Source organism: Xyrauchen texanus, chromosome 25, assembly GCF_025860055.1.
Source record: "Xyrauchen texanus isolate HMW12.3.18 chromosome 25, RBS_HiC_50CHRs, whole genome shotgun sequence".
In the NCBI taxonomy this organism is placed as follows: Eukaryota; Metazoa; Chordata; class Actinopteri; order Cypriniformes; family Catostomidae; genus Xyrauchen; species Xyrauchen texanus.
Genome location: NC_068300.1, coordinates 5,036,909 through 5,055,194, shown reverse-complemented (window position 1 = coordinate 5,055,194; position 18,286 = coordinate 5,036,909). Strand labels below are relative to the sequence as shown.

The following is an 18,286-nucleotide window of genomic DNA, read 5'->3' as shown; positions in this document are numbered from 1 at the left end:
GAGAAACATCATGATTTCACAACTGGAGAAAAATATTTGATTGACTCAAAGACTAAGAAGAATTTCTCACCAAAAAATCTTCAAAAACGAGCAGCAAAGAAATATTTAACCTGCTCTCATTGTGGAAAGAGTTTAACATGTAATAAAGATCTTAATGTACACATGAGAATTCATACTGGAGAGAAACCTTACACGTGCTCACACTGTGGAAAGAGTTTCACTCAGATAAAATACCTGACAATACACATGAGAATTCATAATGGAGCGAAGCCTTACAAGTGCTCATACTGTGGAAAGAGTTTTATTCAGTCACACAATCTGAAAGACCACAAGAGAATCCATACTGGAGAGAAACCTTACAAGTGCTTACACTGTGAAAAGAGATTTATTCAGTCACAACACCTAAAAACACATGAGAGAATCCATACTGGAGAGAAACCATACAAGTGCTCACTCTGTGGAAAGAGTTTTACTAAGTCAGAAAATCTAAAAACACACGAGAGAATTCATACGGGAGAAAAACCTTTCAAGTGCTCACACTGTGGAAAGAGTTTCAATTATTTAAATTCTCTGAAAACACACGAGAGAATTCATACAGGAGAAAAACCTTTCAACTGCTCACGCTGTGGAAAGAGTTTCACTCAGTTAAGTTCCCTGAAAACACATGAGAGAATTCATACAGGATAGTCTTGTCTAATTATTGTGATGACTCTTCTCCACCAGAAGATGGCAGCACCTTTAATCATAAGAGTACATGCGCGTATTGTTGTTCTTGTGTTCCAGATGACCTGGTGCTGATGTCAGCAGAACCCGACTAAATGTGAAGATTTGCAAAAGCAATGTATTGAAGTTTTTTTTCCCACATGAGACAACTTTTTTGTTTTTTGGAGTACATACACTCACTGAGCACTTTATTAGGAACCCTGTAATAATACTGTGTAGGGCCTCACTTTGCTCTGAAACGGCCTCAATTCTTCATGGAATGGATTCTACAAGATGTTGGAAATAATCCTTTGAGATTTTGGTCCATGTTGAAACGATTACATCATGCAATTTCTGCTGATTTGTCAACTGCACAGTCATGCTGTGAATCTCCCGTTCTACCACATCCTAAAGAGGCCTTATTGGATTCAGATCTGGTGATTTGAAAGGCCACTGAAGAATCGTGAACTCATTGTCATGTTCAAGAATCCAGTTTGAGATGACTTTTGATTTGTGACATGGTGCATTATCATGCTAGAAGTAGCCATTAGAAGATGGGTAAATTGTGGCCATGAAGGGATGCACATGTTCAGCAACAATACTCAAATAATCTGTGGCATTCAAGTGATGATTGATTGGTAGTAATAGGTCCAAAGTGGGCTAAGAAGACAATCCCCACACCATTACACCACCACCAGCAGCCTGAACTTTTTACACAAGGCAGGTTGGGTCCATGGTGTCAGGGCCGGGACTAGAACTCGGGTCTCTGGTGTGAAAGTCAGACTCTCAATCACTGAGCTACTAGAGTATACTCAAGATAGAGCATCAGGTTTGAGATTCTTGGATCCGGGACGGTAGGATAAAATGAATTGAAACCGGTTGAAGTATAGAGACCAGCGTGCCTGACGAGGGTTGAGTCGCTTGGCCTGCTGAATGTACTCTAGAGTTTTGTGGTCAGTGAGTACTTGGACTGGGTGTTTGGCCCCCTCAAGCCAATGTCTCCATTCTTCGAGCGCCAGTTTAACAGCCAGTAACTCACGGTCTCCCACATGGTAATTCCTTTCTGTAGGTGTAAGACGGTGTGAAAAGAATGCACATGGCTGAATTCTGTTATCCTCCCCCCTCTGGGAAAGCACTGCTCCAACACCCACATCCGAAGCATCGACCTCCACAATGAAGAGTTTGTCTGGGTCTGGGAGAGTGAGGATGGGAGCTGAAGTAAAGCGGCGTTTGAGTTCATTAAAAGCCAGCGCGGCTTCAGGACTCCAGCAAAACCTAGCATTATTCCCTTTAGTGAGAGCAGAAAGGGGAGCCACCACAGAGCTGAATTTCAATATAAATTTGCGGTAAAAGTTGGCAAAGCCAAGAAACCGCTGCACCTCCTTCACAGACCCAGGAGTGGGCCAATCCGTGACTGCTTGGACCTTCAGAGGATCCATTTGAATATGGTCGGGTTTAATGATGAATCCCAGAAATTGCACTTGGGTCACATGGAACTCACATTTTTCAGGTTTAACATAAAGGTGATTATCGAGGAGGTTTCTGAGAACCTTCCTGACATGCTCCACGTGTTCATTGAGGGAACTTGAAAAAATTAGAATATCGTCCAGGTAGACAAATACAAACTGATTGAGCATATCTCGAAGGACATCATTTATCAGGGCCTGGAAAACTGCAGGAGCATTGGTGAGGCCGAAAGGCATAACTAGGTACTCATAGTGCCCGGTGGGAGTGTTGAATGCGGTCTTCCACTCATCCCCTTGTCTAATGCGCACAAGATGGTAAGCATTGCGCAAGTCGAGTTTGGTGAATATGGAAGCTCCCTGCAGTATCTCAAAAGCTGTGGCCATAAGCGGCAATGGGTAACGGTCCCGGATAGTGATTTTATTGAGGCCTCGATAATCGATGCAGGGTCGAAGGCCCCCATCCTTCTTACCCACAAAGAAAAAACCAGCACCAGCAGGGGAAGTGGACCGACGGATGATTCCTGCAGCGAGGACTCCTCAATGTAATTGTCCATAGCTGCACGCTCGGGAGAAGACAAGGAGAAGATGCGGCCTCTGGGGGGACAGGTACCTAGAAGCAGGTCAATGGCACAGTCATAAGGACGGTGTGGAGGTAAAGAGGTGGCTTTCCTTTTACTGAAAACTGCCTTGAGGTGGTGGTACTGAGTGGGGATCTGAGATAGGTCTAGGGATTCTTGAGTCTCGAGAGTAGGGTCAGGGGAACTCGGGATCAAACAGGTGACAGAACAAGTGGGACCCCAACTGAGAATAGCACCAGTGGACCAGTCAAGATGGGGGTTATGGTGAAGAAGCCAGGGGTGACCGAGAATCACAGGGAACTCTGGAGACTGTATCAGATGAAAATAGAGCTCCTCCTGGTGTTGACAGACAGATAGGTGAAGAGGAACATAAGAAGGGTTACCTTCCCGGGACCCAGGGGTCTTCCATCCAGTGCAGTAACTGTAAGAGGGGTTTCAAGTGAGTCAGAGGGGATCTGGAGACTCCTAGCAAGAGATAAGTCCATAAAGTTCCCGGCTGCACCTGAATCCACCAAGGCTTTAAGCTGATGCTTCTGATTTCCCCAAGACAGGGTGATGGGGAGAATCAATCCTGAATTGGAAGGTGGGGCTATGCGAGTAATTCCCGTTACAGTCCTTCCTTGCCTGTACGGGAACGAGCGTTTCCCGAGAGCTCTGGGCAGGAAGAACGGAAATGTCCAGGCAGTCCACAATACAGGCAACACCGCTCCCTCATGCGGTGGTCACGTTCTGATGGGGAGACCTGAGTACCACCCAATTGCATCGGTTCAGGGAATCCTTGGGATGGAGGTGACCTCTCTGTGGGAACTAAACTGACAGGAGGTGTGAAATCAAACTGGCGACTCAAATTCCTCTCCCTCAGACGATTATCCAGTCGGATCGCCAGATCAATGAAGGTCTCGAGGTCACGGGTAGGCTCTCGTGTTGCAAGGTCATCTTTGAGTGCCTCAGAAAGACCGTTCTGTAAGCACACCATGAGGGACTCATCGTTCCAACCACTCCCTGCTGCAATAGTGCGAAAATGGATGGCATATTCTGCAGCAGTGCGACTACCTTGCTGGAGGGTCAGCAGTCGTTTAGACGCCTCACGGCCACTGATGGGATGATCAAAGACCCGTTTGAACTCCTCTTCAAACGCCGAATACCTTGAGCAGAAGGGACTGTGGGCGTTCCAGACAGCTGTTGCCCAGGAGAGGGCCTTACCCGAAAGAAGGGTGATGACATATGCAATCTTGGCCCTGTCTGAAGGCTGTAGCTCAAATGTAAGGGAACACTGAGTGAGGAGTCCACAACAAGCACTGGGGTCTCCCGAGAATCGTTGTGGTGGAGGGAGACGAGGTTCTGCAAGGGGAACTGAAGTTTGAAGTACAGAAGCTTGGTCAGAAGGCAGCCGATCAAAGATCTGACGGACAGAGGTCATGACATCTGACAGTAATTCTGAATGCTTAACCATCAATGCTTCCTGTTGGACTAGCACTACTTCATGTCATTGGCCTGAGGACTCATGCTGAGCGACAGTAGTGAAGAGTTCTTGTGCGCTGGGCGTCTCTGGGTTCATCTTGGCTTGGTGTTTCTGTCAGGGCTGGGACTAGAACTCAGGTCTCTGGTGTGAAAGTCAGACTCTCAATCACTGAGCCACTGGAGATGGTGAACCCAACAGTGAGACAGAAATCATCAAAAGTAATCCTCAAAGCACAAAATCAGTCCAAAGGGGCTTTTCTCAAAAAAAAAAAATGTTCCCAAAGGTATTAAGCACAAAATCAGTCCAAAGGGGCTTTTCTCAAAAAATACAAACAATGTTCCCAAAGGTATTAAGCACAAAAAATTAAACAGAGAAGGGAAAAATCCACAGGCAAGAGAAATTAAATGTCTCACAGTAAGAGAACACTTACTTGGGCAACCAGCTCAAGTAAGTGGAGTGACTTAAATACACACATCTGAATGACACACATGTGAACCCAATAACACTAATTACAAAATAGAATAAGCAGGGCACTATAGCACCATGAGGACCTCTAGCGGCCAAAACCTGATAAAACAGCCAAAACACTGACACATGGACTCATAATGTTGGTGCCAAATTCTGACCCTACCCTCGGTGTGCCTCATCAGAAATAGAGATTAGTCAAATCAGGCTACGTTCATCCAGTCTTCAACTGTCCAGTTTTGGAGAGCCTGCTCCCACTGCATCCTCAGCTTTCTGTTCTCCTGACAGAAGCAGAACCTGACATAGTCTTCTGCTGTTGTAGCCCATCCGCCTCTAGGTTGGATGTGTTGTACTTTCTGAGATGCACTAAAGTGCTCAGTGAGGGCTGCAACTAACAATTATTTTGATAATCGATTAATCTAACGATTATTAGAACTATTATTCGACTATTCACCAATTATTGCAAAGATTAATCATGAGCTCTTAACCGATTATTCAGCTTGTGGCCTGACTTAAAATGTTGTATTAAACATGCTTACTAACAATAAAGAGGCACTGACCGTACAGAGAAATGCCAGTTTCGGATTTTGTAGTTATTTAAATGATCTACTTCTGTATTATTTGAGCTTTAATAAAGCTATAACGTATTAAATAGAACTGCATTTGAGAAGTAAAGCCTGGGTGTTTCCTTTAAAGACCTCTGGCTCCGCTTATTCCACAACGAGAGTGCTTCTGAATTTACTTATTTGTTTTTGTTTATAATTCCCTCATACTTTGGGACCTACATCACCTGAAGCTGTAGTATAGAGTGCATGGACTGTGATCTGTGTAATTCTTCTTCTCCTCAGTTAGGTGCGAGCTGCATTGCTGCTCTCGTGCACCATCATTACAGTTTAATGTGATCCCATTTTACGATAAATGAGATCAAACGACTATTCGACAATTTTTTATTAAAAATGAATGGGGACAATTTTCTGAGAAATTAGAAGTTTATAATTTAGAGAACTACTTAAATTTTTCGGTACACAGAAATGGTTAGAAAGCAATTTTATTATGCATATTGTTTACGCCTTAGTTTACGAAATGGCCCCATTCACTTCCATTTTAAGTGTTAGTGATTTTTGGGGTGGGGCTTTTTTTTTAAGAAAAGAAGGGATGAGTCCAAATCTATTTTGTGGTAATTAACAATTGACAAATGTGATTGATTGAGCATAAAGAAATAGTTCACCCAAAAATGTCTTTATTTACTCACATTTAAGCCATCCCAGATGTGTATGTCTTTCATTCTTCAGTAGAACTGAAATTAACAGTTTTATAAGCACATTTCAGCTCTGTATGTTCATTCAATGCAAGTGAATGGGTGCCAGCTGTTTGAGAGTCCAAAAGTCATATTTAGGCAGAATAAAAGTAATCCACACGACTCCAGTCAATCAGTTAATGCCTTCTGAAGCAAACCGATAGGTTGGTGTAAGATACAAATAGATAATTAAAAAGTTTCTTAACTCATTGTAAAACTCTCTCTCTCTGCAAGGACAACAGGAAACAGGTCTTCAGGATACGGTAAGCTTTTAATTATCTTCTTACCACACTATTTTACAGACACTACATATAAATGGCAAAACACTGGGTCTGCTTGTCGGTCACTCTCCCCTCCTCTGTGGCTGCTGGCATTTTAACCGCTCTCCTCACTCTACTGCAATTAGAGACAGGTGTTAGACATAATTTTGCCCAGGTGTGAGCGCCCTTACTGCTTCTCTCTCCCGGACGCGCGCTTGACCACACCCCCGCTGCCACATACCCCCACCGCCCGACTCAGGCCGGGGCGTCATCCGGCCCGCCTACCACTCCCCCCCATTTCTGGAGAGGAAGTCGGCGGCAGCCATCTGCACCCCGGTCTGTGGACCACCTTGAACTTAAAAGGCTGGAGAGCCAGATACCAACGGGTGATCCGGCGCTAGTATCCTTCATGCGGTGGAGCCACTGGAGTGGGGCATGATCCGAACAGAGGGTGAAGGCCCGCCCCAGCAGGTAGTATCGGAGGGTGAGGACCGCCCACTTGATGGCCAGACACTCCTTTTCCACGGTGCTGTACTTAGTCTCCCTTAAGGAGAGCTTCCGGCTAATGTACAGCACCGGCGCCCTCCCTCCACCAGCTGCGAGAGTACGGCCCCCAGCCCTCTGTCTGAAGCGTCCGTCTGCAATAGAAAAGCGAGAGAAAAGTCAGGTGCATGCAAAGCGGCCCCCACAAAGTGCAGCTTTAATCTGCGTGAACGCCTGTTGGCACTGCTCCGACCATTGGACCGGATCTGGAGCCCCCTTTTAGTGAGGTCAGTCAGCGGGCTGGTGACGTCCGAATAATTAGGCACAAATCTTCTGTAATAGCCAGCCAGCCCCAGGAACTGCCTCACCCCCTTTTTGGTCTTAGGTCTAGGGCAAGTCGCAATCGCCATGGTCTTATCAATTTGGGGACGCACCTGGCCATGACCCAAGTGGAACCCCAGATACCGTACCTCCACACGCCCAACCGTGCACTTCTTAGGGTTTGCTGTGAGCCCGCCGCCGCAGCGATCTCAGGACGGCCCTCAGATGTTGCATGTGCCGCTGCCAATCATTGCTATAGATGATAATGTCGTCTAAATAGGCAGCGGCGTACGCTGTATGCGGTCTGAGGATCCGATCCATGAGTCGCTGGAACGTGGCTGGTGCCCCAAACAAACCGAAAGGAAGCGTCACAAATTGGTGTAATCCAAACGGCGTGGTGAAGGCTGTTTTCTCGCGGGACATTGGTGTCAAGGGGATCTGCCAATAGCCCTTTGTTAAATCCAGGGTCGAGTAAAATCGAAGCAGTACCTAACCGATCGAGCAGTTCATCAACACGGGGCATTGGGTACGCGTCAAATTTAGACACCGCGTTGACTTTTCTGTAATCCACACAGAACCGAACCGACCCATCACTCTTGGGAACAAGAACAACCGGGCTGGACCAATCACTGTGGGATTCCTCTATTACGCCCATATCAAGCATTGCATCTAATTCTTCCCGAACGATTTTCTTTCTATGTTCGGATAGCTGATAGGGCGACACGCACCACCGCGCCCGGCTCGGTCTCGATGTGGTGCTGTATGAGGTTTGTACGGCCCGGAGAGGGAAAACACGTCCGCAAACTCCTTTTGTAACTCAGAAACCTCTGTGAGCTGCCGCGGTGAGAGTTGGTCTCCACAAGTGACCGGAGTGTTGAGATTGTAGTCTTTGTTTAACTCCGGTCCGAGCTCCGCCCTCTCGGAACTACCGTGGGCCAACGCCACAGAGGCCGCCTCCTCCTCCATAATTTCAGGAGGTTGAGGTGATAAATTTGACGCCGCCTCTATCGGTACGTACAACCTCATAATCGAGATCCCCACTGGCCGTGGTGACCTCAAAGGGTCCTTGCCACTTAGCTGAGTAATTTAGAGCTCGATGTTGGGAGTAATACGAGTACCTTGTCTCCCGTGCAAATTCCCGTAGCCTAGCACCCCTGTCATACAGCCGGCGTTGGCGTTCTTGAGCTTGGAGCAAATTCTCCTGTGTTAGTCAGCCCCAGTGTGTGGAGTTTTGCTCTAAGATCAAGAACTAATTGAATTTCATTTTTACTGTTAGAAGGTCCCTCCTCCCATGCTTCACGGATGACGCCAAGGACACCGCGGGCGTCGCCCGTACAGCAGCTCAAACGGGAGAACTCGGTGGAGGCTTGCGGACCTCTCGTACCGCTAAACAACAGGGGTCTAGCCACTTATCCCAATTTCTAGCGTCATCGTGTACGCAATTTACTGAATCATGTTCTTGAGCGTTTTATTAAACCGCTCCACTAGGCCATCTGTCTGAGGATGGTAAACGCTAGTGCTAATCGATTTGATGCCCAAGAGCTCGTAAAGATCGCTGAAGTGTTCGTGACATAAAAGTTGTGCCTTGATCGGTGAGGATTTCTTTCGAATCCCCACCGGAGATTATCTTGAAGAGTGCCCCTGCAACACTGCGCGCGGAGATGTTGCTCAGAGGCACTGCTTCCGGATACCGCGTCGCGCAATCCACTAGGACTAACACGGCGATGTCCGCGTGCTGACCGCTCTAATGGCCCGACGAGGTCCATCCCAATTCTTTCGAGGGGACCTCGATTAATGGTAGAGGGCGCAATGGCGCTTTTGGGGTGGCCGGTGGGTTTACCAGCTGACATTCACGGCACGCCGCGACACCACCTGCGGACTTCACCGCCAATGCCCGGCCAATAGAAACGGGCTATTAGACGGAGAAGTGTTTTCCGCTCCCCTAGGTGACCGGCCATAGGATTATAGTGAGCCGCCTGGAAAACCATTTCCCGACGGCTCCGTGGAATCAATAATTGTGTTACTTCCTCCTTTGTTTGGGCGTCCTGCGTCACCCTGTATAGCGTATCATTGATCAGCTAAAAATACGGATATGAGACGGCGACACCGGCCGGAGTTGTTGACCATCGATTACTCTCACTTGGTCAAAGGCGTGCTTAAGGGTATCATCCCGCGACTGCTCCAAGGGAAAGTCCTCCTCGGGAATTCCCGAGAGGAGGGGCGTCCACCTCGCCCCTTCCCACGCCACTCGGAGCAGCAGAGGACGGCCCTGGCTCCGCCTCCCCGCCAAAGCATCGCACATCACACACCCCTTCACTTTCACGCAGGACCCATCCGCACAAACTCCCTCCAATAACTTTCTAAAATTCGGCCAATCCGTACCCAAAATTAGCGGATGGGTGAGGCGGGACTAACCGCTGCCTCTACACTATGTTTTTCTCCCCTGAATTTGATCGCCAGAGTCACCACGGGATATTTGTGAATATCCCGTGCACACACCTTACCCTCACCAGTTTAGCTGAGCCCAAAGCCCGGGTTGAACCAAGCGTTGGTGGATGGTGGTCTGGTTACAGCCGGTATCCAACAAAGCTTGGTATGTACCCCTGGATTCTTACCGAATCCGGTACGCTCCAGCCCGATCGGGGCAGTCTGTGGAACATCGGAGACCCGCACCACCGCCCCTATTTCCATCAGCGGACACTGATCCCGAAGTGGTCCGGGTCTCCGCACCTCCAGCAGACCGGCCCAGGCGCTGCGGCCGCACCGTGCTGGCGGGTGCCCCCACCTGAGGAGGAGAGCGGCTGAAGGATGGGGAAGGGCTTGGCGGGTGTTCCCAAGGCCGGGAGCTGGGCGCAGAACGCCCGCACCTCGCGGGGGCAGGAACGGACCCTGGGGAGAGAGCAGAGCGAGAGGGAAGAGGGGAGGGAAAAAAAACAGGGGAAGACACAGGGGAAGGGGAGACAGACAGAGAGGGCTCATCCGCCCTAGAAATCGCCACCATGTGGTCCTCAGCGAGTTGGACGGCTTCCTCCAGCGACGCCGGGCGGTGGCACTGGACCCACTCGGCCGTCTTCCGGGGCAGACGTTGAACAAACTGCTCCAGTACCACCTGGTCGATTAGTTCCTCGACGCCGCGGTCCTCGAGAGCAGCCACCTCCGACAGGCATCACGGAGCCGCTGAGCTGAACGCAAACGGGCGGTCGGACTTTTCGAGCTTCAGGGCCCGGAAGAGCTGGCGACTTTCCTCTGGGCTCCGACCAACCCGTTGCAGGATGGCTTTTCTCAGGTCGTGGTAGGCCAGGAGGCTTGTTGCCGGCAGTTGTTGTGCCGCGAGCTGTGCTTCCCGGACAGGAGAGGGACTAAACGGGCCGCCCACTGGTCTTGGGGCCACCCCAAATTTCCGCCGTTCTCTCGAAGAGGTCTATGAACGCCTCTGGGTCGATCCGCCGGCCCCATCTTCTGTAACGCTGGCGGGGGCAATGTGGCGCTGGTGTCCGGGGTCGCGGCTGCGGCTGGAGCGGCCTCCTGGCTGAGGAGGCTCCGGATGGCGTGCCGGTCCTCTGCTTGAGCCCGCATGATTTCAAAGAAGCGACGATCCTGGTCTTGCCGGAGCTCAAGCAGGGATTGTTGGTGGCTCTGATGGAGTGTAGCGAGGGACTGGAGGACTTCCGCCAGCTGGGAGGACTCTACGGGGCGATTCTGTTCCATCCTTGGAAGACAGGTGTTCCTAATAATCTTTGTTCCTGGGTTTCGGCACCAGTGTAAAACTCTCTCTCTCTGCAAGGACAACAGGAAACAGGTCTTCAGGATACGGTAAGCTTTTAATTATCTTCTTACCACACTATTTTACAGACACTACATATAAATGGCAAAACACTGGGTCTGCTTGTCGGTCACTCTCCCCTCCTCTGTGGCTGCTGGCATTTTAACCGCTCTCCTCACTCTACTGCAATTAGAGACAGGTGTTAGACATAATTTTGCCCAGGTGTGAGCGCCCTTACCGCTTCTCTCTCCCGGACGGGCGCTTGACCACGCCCCCGCTGCCACACTCATTAAATCTTTACTTCTGGCCAGCACTGGGATGCTGTTTGAAATGAGCAGTCGAAGTCAGAAATGTAATATTAGCAAACTATTGTTTTGGCAAGTCATTTAGGACATCTACTTTGTGCATGACAGTAATTGTTCCAACAATTGTTTACAGACAGATTGTTTCACTTTTAATTGACTATATCATATTTCCAGTAGGTCAGACATTTCCATACAGTAAGTTAACTTTGCCTTTAAACAGCTTGGAAAATTCAAGAAAATTATGTCAAGCCTTTAGGCAATTAGCCAATTAGCTTCTGTTTGGATGTATTTTAAGGCCTACCTTTAAACTCAGTGCCTCTTTGCTTGACATCAAGAGAACATCAAAAGAAATCAGCCAAGACCTCAGAAAAAAATTTGTGGACCTCCACAAGTATGGTTCATGCTTGGGAGCAATTTCCAAATGCCTGGAGGTACCACGTTCATCAGTACAAAAAATAGTACAAAGATAAACACTGTGGCACCACGCAGCCATCGTACTGCTCAAGAAGGAGCCACATTCTGTCTCCTAGAGATGAATGTAGTTTGGTGCACAAAGTGCAAATCAATCCCAGAAAAACAGCAAACAATATTGTGAAGATGCTGGAGGAAACAGGTAGACAAATATCTATATCCACAGTAAAACTAATCCTTTATTGATGTAACCTGAATGGCTGCTCAGTAATGAAGAGCCATTGCACTAAACCGCCATAAAAAAAGCCAGACTTTTGTTTGCATGTGCACATGGAGACAAATGTCCTCTGGTATAATGAAACAAAAATTTTACTTTTTGGGCATAATGACCATCGTTATGCTTGAGGGAAAAAGGGTGTGGCTTGCAAGCCGAAGAACACCATCCCAGCTATGAAGCATGGGGGTGGCAGCATAATTGAGGGGATGCTTTGCTGCAGGAGGGACTGGTGTACTTCACAAAATAGATGGTATCATGAGGAAGGAAAATAATGTGGACATATTGAAGCAAAATCTCAAGACATCAGCTAGGAAGCTAAAGATTGGTCTCAAATGGGTCTTCCAAATGGACAATGACCCCAAGCAAAGTTGTGGCAAAATGGCTTAAGGACAGCAAATTCAAGGTATTGGAGTGGCCAGCACAATGCCCTGACCTCAGTCCGATAGAAAATTTGTGGGCAGAACTGAAAAAGCATGTGCGAGCAAGGAGTCCTAAAAACCTGACTCAGTTCTGTCTAGATGAATGGTCCAAAATCCTAGCAAATTATTGTGAGAAGCTTGTGGAAGTCTACCCAAAACATTTGACCCAAGTTAAACAATTTAAAGGCAATGCTACCAAATACTAACAAAGTGTATGTAAACTTCTGTTTGAAAGAAATAAAAGCTTAAATAAATCATTCGTGCTGGGTGGAGGGCGCGATCTAGTGGAACTAGTAGAAAAAAAAGCATAAAATAAATTAGGTGGTCAGTGACGATCAACCAGATTTTTTCCATTGTGAAAGTGTAGACCTAATTGCAAATAAAGGAGAAATATTCACCACTCTTGCAACAACCTGTAACAAGCAGGTTAAATTGAAAATAGACACTGATGCTAAATGCAATATCGTGTCCTCATTCACATTGCAGTACATTGACTCCAATGCACAAATCGACAAGTCAAATTAAGTAAACTTGATAGCTTATGGCGGTCAAAAAATTCAGATATTGGGTACAGCTACCCTGGCTCTCTCAGGGGGCAAGTTGTTATTCCACATAGTGGACAGAAATGTTAAAAGTATTTTAGGCTCACCAGACAGCATGAGGTTTTATCTTATACAACTCAGCCCAGAGGTAGATGCTGTACAAAAACAGGCTGCTGAGATGACTGATTATGAGGACCTGTTTGGTACGGACACTGTTGGAATGTTTCCAGTCACGTATCACATGCGCTTGGATGAATCAGTGCATCTCACTGTGTGTGCCCCAGAATTATCCTGCTGGCTATGAAAGACAAAGTTCCCAAGAACTAGAAAGAATTACTAGAATGGGCATCATCTTGCCAGTGGAGCTTACTCCATGGGTGTCAGCCATGGCAGCTGCAGTCAAGAAGGATGGACGTTACGCATATGCATTGACCCCGTGCTTCTTAATAAGGTGCCATATATGGGCCACCTTCTCACAGATAAGGGTGTCAAGCCAGACCCAGAGAAAACTAAGATCATTCGCCAAATGCCTGCCCCAGAAGACAAACATGGATTGCAAAGGTTTCTCTGCATGACCAATTACCTCTCAAAGTTTATATATCATTACAGTGAGATAACGTCTCCCCTCTGTCAGCTCCTGTGCCAAGATGTTGAATGGCATTGGACTGAACAACATGCTGTTTCTGTGGACACACTCAAAGCACATCTGACAAGCTCACCAGTCCTACAGTATTTTGATGTGCATAAGCCAGTGATATTGTCTGCTGATGCTTCGCAGCATGGTCTTGGTGCAGTATGTCTTCAAGATGGCAGGCCTGTGGCATTCGCATCAAGAGCGCCCACTGAGACGGAAGAATGCTATGCACAAATTGAGAAAGAGCTCCTGGGACTAGTCTTTGCTTGTGCAAAATTCCACAATTATATTTATGGCCGCCCAGTGACAGTGGAAACGGATCATCAGCCACTCATAACCATACTAAGAAAGCCTCTGCATACAGCATCGGTGCGCATTCAGCGAATGATGCTCAAGCTTCAGTGCTACCACCTGAAAGTGATCTATAAATGAGGCCGTGAACTGTAAACTGCAGGCCTGATTCATCTAAGGAAGTCCCACATTACAACCGACCATTTTACGCTATGAGGGATGAATTGACTGTGGATGATGGATTAATTCTGCCTGGTCAGAGGTATGTAATCCCACATTCTCTCCAGAAATACTACCTCGCACAGCTCCATCAAGGTCACCCTGGTATTCAGTCCACTAAGCCAAAGGGCATGTTCTGGCCTTCCATGTACAGTGACATTGAAAGAGAAGTTTCCAGAGGTGCCCTGTGCAATGCTCTAAGACAGCACCAGATGAGATAACCCTTACAACTTCACCAAATACCTGACAGAACATGGTCCATCACAGCAGCTATATTTGAGTACTGTTTACTGTCACGACGTACCAGGACTCTGATCCCGATGGTAGAATCCCAGCTAATGCCAAGAGTTGAGACTGATGTTCAGGCTGCTTTATTTATGCTCAAGAATAAGCCTCTTTTTAAAGATGGATTTCCGTTTATGTGCAATTCCAGGGTGCGTTAGTTGTGGTGGTGTAGTGGGCTAAAGCACATAACTAGTAATCAGAAGGTTGCTGGTTCGATCCCCACAGCCACCACCATTGTGTCCTTGAGCAAGGCACTTAAGTCCAGGTTGCTCCGGGGGGATTGTCCCTGTAATAAGGGCACTGTAAGTCGCTTTGGATAAAAGCGTCTGCCAAATGCATAAATGAAAATGTAAATGTAAATCTCTCTTCCTCTGATGGCCACGATCACTGTCTCACGTGTATCAGCCGTAATCACTCTGAGACAGCATTGGTGGATGCTCATGTTCTCACTGCGAGTATATGACCATGGCAATGTTGTGATCGTGGCTTTCTTTCACAGAGAGAAAGCCACTCCAGCAGCTCCCCATCCTGGTCTTTTTGCTTAAATGCTCAAGGCTGTGGCGGTTAGCACTGGGGGAGATTTGGGGGCTTCAATTGTGCATTTCCTCTGGGTGAATCCCCATGGACCTCCCATTTCCCTGCATGCTAGTTTCCACTGGTCGAGTTCATGGATGAGTTAGGCGGCTCGCCCCAGTGTGGGCTTGATGTCTTATTAGGGGCTCGCGATGAGGATGAGGTATCGATCACAGCATTTGGGAGTGGGCTTTTGCAATATGATGCTGAGGACTCGGCCGGGCTACCACCATCTGGTGTGATCGCCCAGTCAGAGGCCGATGCGAAGCTGATGGCCATGCTTGCCCGGGCTGCCACGAGCATTGGGCTGGAGTGGAACCCTCCACGCTGCACTGAGCATTCGCGGCTGGACGATTGCCGCACACAGCCACGCTCTGCCCCAGTTCCTTTCTCCTGGAGGTGCATGAGGAGCTCATGAAGTCAAGGCAAGCACCTTTTTCCCAATCCCGTTTCATGGATTTTTCCGCTCTCACTGTGCTGCTGGACATGCCGCCTCCACCTTGCATGCCATGACCATCCTGCAGGTCCACCAGGCCAAGGCTCTGAAAGAGCTGCACAAGGGTAGTCCTGACCTGGGATTGATAAAGGAGCTGTGCTCGTTGACCGACTTTGCCCTGCGAGCAACAAATTTCACAGCATGTGCTCTGGGGCAGGCGATTTCTACTAGGGTGGTCCAGGAGTGCCGAGATGTAGAAGGGGTTTTACAGCTCCACTTCATCATACTGGAAAAAGGTGGTGGGTTGCAGCCAATCTTAGACCTGCAAGCTTTGAATAGGGCCTTGCACAAGCTTCTTTTGAAAATGCTCATGAAGAAGCACATTCTGTCATGCATCCAGCATCAGGATTGGTTTGCGGCAGTAGACAGTATGGACGCATATTTTCATGTCTCAATTTTACATTTACATTTATTCATTTAGCTGACGCTTTTATCCAAAGCAACTTACAATTGCTATATATGTCAGAGGTCACACACCTCTGGAGCAACTAGGGGTTAAGTGTCTTGCTCAGGGACACATTGGTGTCTCACAGTGGATTCAAACCCAGGTCTCTCACAGCAAAGGCATGTGTCTTATCCATTGCGCCACCACTATCAGTGCAAGGTCCTCCCCTAAGGGAAGTGGGTGTCCACGTACTTAATTATCTCGACAGCTGGCTTATTCTAGCTTACTCTCAAGATTTATTGTGTGCGCACAGGCACCTGGTGCTCAGACACCACAGCTGTTTGGGGCTTCAGGTCAACTGGGAAAAGAGCAAGCTCTCTCTGAGCATCTGCATCCCTTTTCTTGGGCTGGAGTTGGACTTAGTCACGCACCTCATGAGCGAGCATTCTCAGTCAGTGCTGAATTGCCAGAAGTCATTCAGGGGAAGAACAGCGGTCCCACTGAAACAATATCAGAGGCTCCTGGGGCATGTAGCGTCCTCAGCGGTGGTTATGGCACTGGGTTTGATGCATATGATACCGCTTCAAGACTAGCTTCAGACTCGAGTCCCGATATGGGCATGGCGCCATGGTACGCATCGTGTGGCTATCACGCTGATCTGTTGTCGCACGTTCAGCCCTTGGCACAAAGTTTGGCCTGTTACCTTACTTTTGGTAAAAAAAATTGGTCACCGCTAGTTCTTTTAAACAGCCAACAGAAATACGGGACACACTTCATGATTGATGAAATATTAAGGAGTAAATATTTCTAAGGCCAGTTGGAGCACTCATGGTATGCACTGTCTGTATATGGCCACACAGCTGAAGGTGCCACTGCTCCTGTTACACTTATACCACTTGTGATTTTGATATCAGTACGCAAATTCAGTTAGTCCCACTGTTTAGAGAGACTGAGGATAATGCTTACTTTAACTTGTTTGAATGCATTGCTACTGCTTTACATTGGCCTAAAGAGATTTGGCTGCTTTTACTCCAGTGTAAACTCATTGAAATAGCCCTGGAGGTTTGTGCTCCATTGCCCTTTGAAGATTGCCTCATTTATGATGTTTTGAAAGCTTCTGCTCTTTAAGCTTATGAATTAGTGCTGGAAGCTTCCCTCCAAAATTCCAAAATCATGTAAAAACAGCCAAACAGACCTTCATTGAGTTTGCCCCTGAAAAGGAAACTTTTTGATAAATGGTGCCAGTCCAGTAAGGAGAATACTTTTGAGAACATTTGAGAACTCTTGTTGCTTGAAGATTTCAAGAATTACATGTAATTGCTGGACAAAATTTGGACACACTCACATGGGTCGCTATCCGTGCTGATTAATTTGTTTTGATGCATACATTTTTTCATTTTGTCCACCCGTGAAGAAATTCCACAATTTAGCTTGGATAAAAGCTCAAAAGAGTCCAATCTTTCGAGTCAAAGTGAAAAGCGGAAATGTTTTTATTGTTATCAGATTGGTCATCTCATTGCTGTCTGCCCAGCACTGAAAAAGAAAAATTTGTCTCCCAAGAAGTAGTCGCTGAAGAGTGTAGGTTTTGTTCATGTATTTAGTTTGCAGTCTTATTCAAAGAGGCATGAGTCTTGTGTGGATTCTGTGCGTGAACAGCTCACTTCAAAATCAAAAAAGTTGATTTGGTTAACGATTCGTTTGTTTCTGATAACATGGTTTCCCTCACCAGCCAAGCAGAAAAAATGTCAGTTTGGTTTCTGCTCGCTGAATCACAGAATTCTGTAGATTTGTTTCCTGAGTTTGTTCTGTGTGTTCTTCTTGTGAGGTTACATGGTCATCAGGATCAGCCTGAACGCAGGTACTCCAAGTCACTGTCCACCACTGCTGGTGATGAAATTGACCTGGTGCTGCCCATTGACAGATTGACACTTGTCAATTAGCAGAAACAGGATGCCTCTCTCACTCAATTTCAAACATCTGCTGTTGAGATAGATGTCACCCTGAAACCAAATACCTGCTCCTTATTTTACATCTTTGAAAATATCTACTTCCAATAAAATCCAATATTGGATCTATTATCAATTGTTGTCTTAGGTTTCCGGTCTGATGGTTGTGCGGGGAGCACACCTCCCATTACTTTTTTTGTCCTACCTCTAATGGATGTAACAACGTATCAAAGAGAGATTGCAGCAAATCAGGACAAATCTAGAACAGGATTCATTGTTTTCACACTAAAATTTCATGAGATACAACTGACTGTCAAAAACATTGAGCTACACAGAACAACATAATCTACACATCAGTTACACATATACACATAAAGTACAAACACATTACACAAGTATTTTCTCAGGCACTTATTGAGTCTTAATAGATGCACTACTTAATTTCATTAGTACACCCAAATGACAACAGTCATATCATACTGTGTCACGTCTGGGAAGTGGGGGAGGATAAATCACCCAAAAGCAGAGACAGTTCAATAGTATTTATTTAACAAAGTCATAGAATGGTGCTCACAGCACCTGCTGCAGATGGCTGATCCAACAAGCCGCTGGTAAGAATTAGTGTGTTCGTAAGACGTGTGTATGCATTGTGGTAGTCAGGAGCAATCTGAAGAGAGTCCGTAGAAGCTGGTGTGGTGCAAGGAGG

At 47.1% G+C, this 18,286-nt stretch overlaps 1 protein-coding gene across 1 annotated transcript in view; it reads left to right on the top strand.

Moving 5' to 3' along the window:
* LOC127618946 (uncharacterized) overlaps positions 1-18,286 on the top strand; it is a 647,429-nt gene that overhangs the window by 246,156 nt on the left and 382,987 nt on the right. The window contains 1 exon segment of the mRNA XM_052091648.1: positions 149-664. Coding sequence (XP_051947608.1) covers positions 149-664 — 516 coding nt within the window.